The sequence below is a fragment of the Amia ocellicauda genome, chromosome 21, assembly GCF_036373705.1.
Source record: "Amia ocellicauda isolate fAmiCal2 chromosome 21, fAmiCal2.hap1, whole genome shotgun sequence".
Taxonomy (NCBI): Eukaryota; Metazoa; Chordata; class Actinopteri; order Amiiformes; family Amiidae; genus Amia; species Amia ocellicauda.
The window spans coordinates 16,136,232-16,145,789 of record NC_089870.1 but is presented as its reverse complement, the minus strand read 5'-3'; the positions used below and the strand labels follow the sequence as shown (position 1 = coordinate 16,145,789).

Here is a 9,558-nt window from a genome sequence, read left to right as displayed (position 1 = left end):
AAAAATGTGGATGTCTTTCGTTTAGGTGATAGTGGGACTTTAGCCTTAAGCAATAACAAAAAAAAGTATGTTAGGTGTATCTGAGAATTGGTTTATCATATAAAGGCATTTTGTAAGTAGCTCTATGGTTAGCACAAGAGAGCTAGAATGACAGGTTTTGTCAATGTTTCTGTTATAAACCATATTCATTCTGAAAGGTAAAAGAGAACAAAATGCTGTAATATGGATCAGTTTCATAAGATACTAATATGTTCTACACTATAATGAGAAAAGTGGCACATTTTCACAATTGGTCTCTAATTTTGTTCACTGATAATCTTTGTTTATATGATGTTTGATTTCACAATGTGTTTTTTTCAGATAACGTCAATGTCCGGCTTGACAGCATTATCAAATACATTGATTCTGGCCCCTATTCGTTAAATTAGGTCATTCAAAAAAATTAAAGAAAACTGCCTTCTGACCATGAACCTCAGCATGTCAGATCAGAACATGCATACCTCCAGTGAAAACTATCTGGACAACGACAAAGGAGAACTGGTGCACTCTTCCTTCAGACGCAACGTGTACGATGAATCTCTGAGCCTGTACTCAAATGGATCCATCATTTCCCAGCTCCTGCGGAAGACGATACAGAACAAGAGGTCTCTGGATGAGAGTCCGTACTATCTCCCAGCCACTGCTGTTTCTAGCTCCACAATGGTGGATTCCAGCCAGGAGGACAGAAGCAGCAACTCGTCTAAAGACAGCACTATAGAGCCACTATCTCCTGGTAGCCATCCTTCTACCACCGCCAGCTCTGAAGGGGACAAACCATTAAATGAGCACCATGAAGCCAAACGTGCCAGGGTGGAGAACATTATCCGTGGCATGGCAGGGTCCCCCAATGCCAGGGTTCCTGGAGAAGGAGACAGGCACCAAAGTGCCACGGACATGCGAGAAACCTACAGGGAGAACAAGAGGAAACAGAGGCTTCCCCAGCATCAGAACCACAGCCTAAGTGGAGCCCCAACACCCAGCAGAGCCAACAGTAAGGATGAAGAGTGCCATAAGCTAAAAGAGCAGCTGCAAGTCATGCAGAGGCTTTTGAGGCAACTCCAAGAGAAGTTCTATCAAGTCTATAACCTGAGTGACACAGAGCACGAAGACAGGGAGGAGAGAGGTGAGGCCAGCTTTATAGTGCATGGCAATAGCATTCAGAACCAGGAACTTCTAGAAACCTCCGACTGTGAGTTTCACATGGATCCTGACCATGACTTTGAGAAGAATCGTGAACATTTTAAAGTGACACAGAACGAGAGATTGCCAAATGACCATAACCCCCTGATGTTGTACACAGAGGGCAGGAATCTATCGGAGGCTCTGAAATCGGAGCTTACAAGAGCTGTGAATGAGAGTGTAGACTCAGTACTTAAAAAATTCACTTCTTCGCTGTTTAGTCAGTCTTCCCAACCTAACATGGGGCAGACTTCAGTTTCTGGTAACATGGAACCTGAAAGCAAAACCCTAACTAGTTCTCAAGAACTTTCAAATACTGAGAAAACCATCAAACCCAGACCCTTGGAATGTTACGAGGGCACTGATGTTCACGATCCTGAAGACCAAACCGAGGCTTTGTCATTGGTTGTTCGAAAGCCATCTCCGAGTCACCCTGGGTCTGTAAACCAAGTCCTGAAAAGACCGTACCACTTACATCAAACCCCCTTTCAGTTCAACTATAGCACTGCTCTGCACGAAAACCAGATTCTTGAGCACCTCTTGAAGTACGGCCCTCACGGGAATTTCAGAAGCCTTCCTTGCATGCCCCCAGCAATGGGCAGGTCCTCACCAGATTCAGTGGACATGCCCTGGGATGTCATTAAGGTGCGGTCGAAAGTAAGCTCCAGTCACCTGAGTCACCAAGGACGTCCAGCAGCTTTGGGGCAGGTGCCAGTGGACAGCATGTGCCATCCACATGTCAAAATGGAGTGCGGGGATCTACAGAACATGACTGAGAGGAACCCCTACATGTCACTCAGTATATCCTTTAAAAAAAAAAAACATTTATCAGTATTTGGCGAAATAGCTTGCATTTAGCTATCTGCAAAACAGGAAGGGCTTTGAGCAGATAGTTAATGAATGGTTGAATATCAAAGACTCAGCTGTATCTTCTTACAGATAAACATTAGTGAGTTGGAACACGGAGTTATCATTATATGACTGCCTTTCACTTGATGCAACAGCTAGTTTTAAAAACAAAACGATTACATTTATATTAAGTATAGTAAATCATTCCTCTGTAATATAAGATTCAAGGACCTATACATACCTAACCACTGAAAAAGATACACAAAACATTTCGCTGCATTTTCATAGGCTTGTGCTTTGCATTCAGGTGGCTGAAGTATAGCCTAATAATCATTCTTTCTGAAAGTTTACTATTATTCCCATCTGGTGCCTTTGAAAACAAAGGTAAACCAACAAATGCCAATTTTCCTTTCTTCCCCTTCCAGCAGAACAATGATTCGGTGAGCTTCAGTGTAGCATTAAGAGTTCCAGTAGCACAGACTTCAAGGAGAATTTTCCCTTTGATCTTGGTAACCCCAAAGAAAATTACAGCATCTTCTTTAATCTGAACGGAGTAATGACTTTAAGTCTGGAAAAAGACAAATAAAAAGGAATATAGGGCTTTGATAAGAAATTGCTAGGAACAAAAGGCAGTTTTCAAAGGCAGAAAAAGCAGTGTTTTTATTCAGGAAATTCAGTGCTTTATATTGCACTTGAAATATTCCTTAAAAGCACATGCAGTATATACCTAAAGATCTTGTTATGATTGGAGCATCTTTAAATACCCCCAGAATATTAATATTAAAACTTGTATTCATCCACTGGACACATCCTCTATTGTATGTTCTCCTTTTCTTTCTGTTTTGTTTAAATGAAAAGCTTATGAGCATTCTTTTAAGAAACGTTTGCTTCCTTTTAAGCAGCATGTCATAAATCTTTTGCTATTTTGAACTTCCCTATTTCAACATTTCAGAATGTCTTTATAAATGCACTATAACCGTGATTGTTCATGTAATGGTAGATGAATTTTGCAGTTACATGATTTATTATGATCACAATAAAGGCAAATTGCCCTTAATCTTAGGTCATGTTTTGATTTATAGGAGAAAGATTAAAAATTGTGTTGCACAAAAGAGTTTGAGATAACAAGAAACCAAACCAGCTGTTATTTAAAACACTGCAAGTTCAAAGGTTTAAACCCTTTTTGTACCTTTACGACTTTCTGAACGTGGTTCCTGTGATTCAGAAATTAAGCTTCAGGCCAAAGTTTTTTTTATACTGTCATTAGACAAACAGAAAGTGCGGGTCTGAAAAACAAATACCCCAGGATGTTTCTTCTCCTGTCTTCCTGTTATCCTTCCATTAAAATGCTTTGAGCTTCTGAAGAAGTGTCACCTTCATTAACATTGTTCCCCATTTGTGAGACAATAGGCAAACTCAGCGAGGAATGAGACCATGAAAGCAGCTATGGCACAAAAACCTTTTAATATCTGTCATGTGTTCCTCTTCACCAACAATAATGCAGGTTAATTAAAAGACATCTATTTACATATTAAGTAAACAGAGGAAAAAACAACGAGTCCTGGCTCTTTAAAGCACATTTAACTTGCTCTTTACTGTTCTCATATTTATTGATCAATGTTGGCAATTTACTTAATTTCTTGATTGATCTTAAATCAACTATAATAGAACAATCTACTATGAAATGATTATACTGCTTTTAAAGTATTTCTATGAATACTGTCTTTACAGATCTCCTTTTTGTAAGTCTACTATTCTAGTGTTAAATTCCAAATGTTTATGACATTTCACAAGTTTTTGTCTGATTGGATGAATTATCTGTATTCACTCTTTTGTTAAAATAGAATTGTAGAAATGCGTACGTTTCAGGAAGTTGTATTTCTTTAGATACCTTTTTATTTATACATTTAAAACACACACACATATTATATATATATATACTGTTACATGCATTCAGTCTTGCATTTTATATTATACTAACAACAAATAGCAACAATCATCACTTACTGGCATCAAACTAAATGTTGCATTTGGTGGTCTCTGATTAAAATCCCTAATGTCATTTATCAAGCTATTTTGCCAACATGCGCCTATAATGTGAGGTATCATTATTGACTCCTTGGTTAGTGAACTGTCTTTCTATAATTTAATTGAAGGGGAATAGGAGATCCTAGGCTATTAGAAAGGAAAGAATACAGCGAGTTGATTAAATCTGCTGAAAAGACGTCTGGTAGTGATGTCAGTTTATTTACTGTCCGGCAGCTGAAATGGCTTTGTGTATTGATAAGGTGATTTTTTTTAGTTTTAAATGTGAGTCAATCATTTTAAATTCTTTACATTTATTTATGATTTGATACTTATTTGATAAAACTTTGATACTACTTTTGTACCAAAGGGCCCATTTTCTTAACTTCATAACACATTCAGGAAGGTCTAACTCCAAACCACCTGAAGAAAGCAAAGCTGATGTTCTTTTATACCCGCTATCCCAGTTCCAATGTACTGAAAACCTTCTTTCCAGACGTCAAGGTAAGCAAAGTAAGCAGTGCCTGTTTTACCATTTTGCACAATATACTAACAAAAACAGGCATTTATTTCCAGTGGGTGTCAATTTGTAAACTTTTTTCTGAACAGCAATAACAGTATACAATGATCTGTTATTTATTTTATTATTTACATAGGTATTTACATCATTTACTTACTAGAAACAGAATTAAAAACTAATTCAATTTTGGGTATTGTACCCTTTTAAATGTACCAAAAAACAAAACTGTGGCACTACACTAAACTACACTATTTTAAATCATTACATAAAATATACGTCAACACGGACATGCCAAATACCATATACATTCGACTAATAAGTTTACACATAACGTATATAGAACACTTTATGAGGAATGTACACAGAAATCAAATGTTTCCTCATACTGGTGGATAGCGTAGGGTAGGCTTATTGAGTGGCTGCACAGTTGTGACCCTGGAGGTCAGAAGTATGTCTGCGTCTCCTTCTGGCCCATGACCCTGCTATGGGAAGTCATATAGAACAAAAGGTAGCTAATCCTGATGTCTAATTCTATTCTATCACACGAGTCACTGAGAGAGAAGCTTCCTTCTACTCCTACGCTGCAGATGCTCGCTGATAGGGAAAAACATCTTTGATGGTGCTGTAGAGAAAGACCTTCGCTTGGCCCTTAGGCTCATTTTTATTGTCTTCCTGGACAGAATGATAAGATAACAAGAATAATGACAAGACAGCCTTTCAGAAAACAGTGCTGCAGCCCACGTTTTAATCATGAGGGATAGGTGACAGAAAGAGTACATTAAAACAATGTAAAAATAGTATACAAAACACATATTGCATCTGAAGTGAAGTGACTTGTTTTAGAATTGGAATGAGAGTGTACAAAATCACAAAATTGAATTACCCCACTAGAGACTTACATTTTACAAAACTGTCACCCAATGAATCTTGAAATGTTAAAATAATGTTTACAGAAAAATAATACATTTTTTTAGCGGATTGAACTAACCTGATCCTCTTATCTGACCATGTCTCCATATCTCCCTTCTGCATCCAGTTCAATCGCTGCATCACTTCCCAGCTCATCAAGTGGTTCAGCAACTTCCGCGAGTTCTACTACATTCAGATGGAGAAGTTTGCTCGCCAAGCCATTGTGGACGGAGTGAACAACGCAAAAGATCTCTCCATTTCAAGGGACTCTGAACTATTTCGAGCCCTCAACATGCACTACAATAAAGCCAATGACTTCCAGGTATGACAGAACTGAAATTGTATGTATTTTATTATTTTTCACATGAGGTTTCTGCATATTTCTGCTAATTTACTATTCACCAGTATGTAGCCAGATACTGAAGTCTTGTTTCAAAACATACTTTTAAAAATAGTTATAGCAAAGATGAAGCTTTGAAAAGCTTTTCACTCCAACATACAAAACAATTGTAAAAAGTATCTTTATTTATATCCTCCATGTATAGCATAAACATAGGATTAAATACAGAACTTAACAACAGCACATGATCCAGGTTTATGAATGTCTGCTCATTTATCTGGATGCATTGTAGGTGAATGGTTGTCCCCCATTACTCTAAATTGTGAACATTTGAAGCTGCTCTCATCGTGCAATCCATTTGATTTGGATATTGATGAAAAGATATCTTCCAATGGTCACGTATGAGTGTGTCCTCGAAGTGACCCTCATGGCGCACTGCACCTGTGGCTGAGCCCACTATCTAAACTTTAGTGCAACGTATTATCAAACTGTGGGAAGAGGAAGCCGCAGAATCCCACTAAAACAACTCGGGATTAGAGGAACAGCACGCCTGAACGAGGCTACGATTGCTACTGACGCGGAACGCTGAGAAAGATTCTGTGAATTCCGAGATAGAAGGGAGTTTGGTGGGAAAGAGCTGAGACAGTTGTCTTTACTTTGGGACCAAGACATTCCTTTCCCAGGGAAGGTCTTTGTTAGGCGCTAAAGGAAAAATAACTTATTTCAACAACCGCCAGTTAACTGCTCTGTTTGAAATAATGTTACTGAATAGATTATTTTCTTGACGCATCCCAAATGCCTACTGTTCAGAATGCTGAGGTGGAATGCAAGTTAAGGTGCAACAGGGTTTGTTTTTCCTAAGTTTACAAAAATAAAGCTTTTGATCTCGTTTAAAAGTCATGCAAATATATATTTAAAAGAGCAAGACACACTAGTTTGCTTTGAGACGTGAATACGGAAGTACAAAGCTGTTTGGAATTCAGTGTAGTGTATACTGTAAGAGTAAATATGTACTAAATTAATTAAAACACACCTTGATTCCACAAACTTTACTGTAAAATGTTTGATATTTTTGTTATTTTGTTTAACTTGATTCAAAAGACCTTTTAGATAGTTTGTAATTGACATGTACATAACTATTCACTTAAAACCGGTTTCAGTCAGTTTAGTATTACATTTCAACTGATATGTTTCAAATTATATTAAAAGTATAATAAATAAAGATATTCCACAATTGATTAAATCAGAAAAGGTACACAAAAATACATATAGTGAAAGAATAGAAGACAGATTTAGGAAGTGATTAAACCAATGCCTTTAGGCTGCAACCTTCAGCCTTGGTATTGAAGCAGCCTGTATTAAATACTTTGTAGGTATCTTATTAATGTAGTCCTATGTCATAACTACAGTATAGAGACAAAAATTTAATGTTTAATTCCCCTATTATCATTCACCTCAGCAGATATGAATCAAACAGCCATCACTTTGTATATGTACCTGAACCTTGGTTTGTTTTCTCTGTGCTCACAGGTTCCAGACAGGTTTCTTGAAGTTGCAGAAATTACCCTGCAAGAGTTTTTCAATGCCATTTCCCTGGCAAAAGATTCAGACCCCTCCTGGAAGAAAGCGATCTATAAAGTCATCTGTAAATTGGACAGCGAGGTGCCGGATGACTTTAAATCTTCAGCCTGCTTGTAGGAAGAGCTGGTTAATGCTGAGACGCAGATGGCTCCAGCTGAGTACAATGCCATCAGGATTTTTTTTTTTTTTTATGATCACATACACATTATTAAGGAGTATATATCATACCACCTAACATGATATTATATATAATTGTTGCCTATTTAACTAAGAAATTTGCGGTTTCTTTGGAATATTTTTAATACTGGAAAAAAAATATTTAAGTATTGAATTTTTCTAAGGGTTGTTCAGTCATAGTTTTTATTTTAGCAACAATAACAGGAAACAAATGTCTATTATGTATGTTTTTTGTAGTTATTGTTGATAAAATACACATTTAATTATTTCTCATTCTAGCAAGGAGATACAAAAATTGTAGCAGAAAAAACTTTTTGAGTTTACTCATGGATGTCAGCATTTTCTACTGGTTATTTAACATTAGTAATTTTATTATGTAGTTCTTATTAGAAGTTGTGAGGATAGACTGCATGTCTAAAACCAGACATCAGAGACAAGATCTTACGCTATGATTTGAACATCTCCATTCATGCTAGATCTGTTAATGTGGTAGTCTATGTAATACTTGACTAGCTATAATCATGCACAACATATTTATTTACTTTCATAATTTAAATATCCAAAAATACAATACTGATTACCATATGGATTTGTTTGAAATGTTCATATATCATATTCAGATACCAAAATGCATTCACATTTAATCTATAGAGTGGGGAATAAAGTTCACAAAGCAAGCAGCAGTTTTATCATTCAGTTTTTGACTTTACTTGGAAGAAATTCACAAGGTCCTCAGATTAACATTAAAAGAGCATGAGAAGGGAAATTTGACTGCTGTCCATCTGCACATTTTCCTGGGGAAAGTTCACACTTATGCATTAAGACCAATAAGGACTACATGAAAATTACCAACAGATAGACAACTACAGACTGTATCTTCTGATCGGTCTTTAGTAAGCATCCTCAGTCAGAAGGTACAGATGGGATGGAATGGCGTGGGGCCAGCATGTCATACCATCAGACAGTAATTTGTGTTTTTAACGGACATACCTACCTCATCAGTTGTTTGGACCATGATTGCTGTCCCATTTAATCAACCTCAAGTTCTGTGGACCTCCCAGCCTAACATCACATACATTTATGTAGCTAACATGCAGATTACGATCATTTCAGTACTTCCTTTGGCAGCCTTAAATGTCACACTGATATGGGATACACCAAGTATTCATTCTGCATATCCTGTATTGCTTCTAATGGGAGACATGCATGCTGCCAGTTTCTAATAATTAAATCCTCTGCTTTTGAGCTGATCTACAGTAAAAACAAGTTACAAGCAATTATCACATTAGTACTTTCATAAACAAAAATGTTGCATTATTAAAGCTAGTCCCTGTGTGTGTATATTGTTTTTTATAATATTTTGAAAATATAGATTATTTCTACCTGATCTGTGCTTTTTAATTAAACTGTAGGAATTAACACAAAGGACTAATCTAAACAACAATAATAATAGAGACCCCCAAAAGTAGGAGACTTAATTTTGAAATTAGCAACAATATATCTTATGTATATAAAGTAGCTTGAAAAATCTGTGCATTTGCTAATGGCATTTAGATAACATGGTGTAAAAATGTTAAACCGTTTTACAGTTGTACCATTGCTTCTAATCGGGGATCTCCACCTGTACAGAACAGTATTACTTCAAACATTTGTACGGTCTCATCAGTTTTCCCACACATTTTTCCATAGTTGTTGATTAAACAAACTATGACAGAAAATAAAATTATTAATTACTCAAAACATTGGCTTGCATCTTTAATCTTTCTTTTATAGAGAATACAAACTACAGTGTGGCACATGGATTTATTGTAATGAAAAGTACAAAGGCATTTATTTTAAAATATTTTCTTCTACATTATTAAAATCTAATAAAAGTAACAGCAGAGCAGACTTGCGTAAAACCATGGGGATGCAACCATCATCACGGTTGGATAAAGGT

At 36.5% G+C, this 9,558-nt stretch overlaps 1 protein-coding gene across 1 annotated transcript; it reads left to right on the top strand.

Moving 5' to 3' along the window:
- The first annotated feature begins 370 nt into the window (after positions 1–370).
- Positions 371–9,325, top strand: prox2 (prospero homeobox 2). The gene is made up of 4 exons (XM_066694036.1): positions 371–2,019; positions 4,489–4,596; positions 5,649–5,843; positions 7,392–9,325. Exons 1-4 carry the CDS (start codon positions 466–468, stop codon positions 7,557–7,559), a joined length of 2,025 nt encoding a protein of 674 aa, XP_066550133.1. The 5' UTR covers positions 371–465; the 3' UTR covers positions 7,560–9,325.
- The last annotated feature ends 233 nt before the right edge of the window (positions 9,326–9,558 follow it).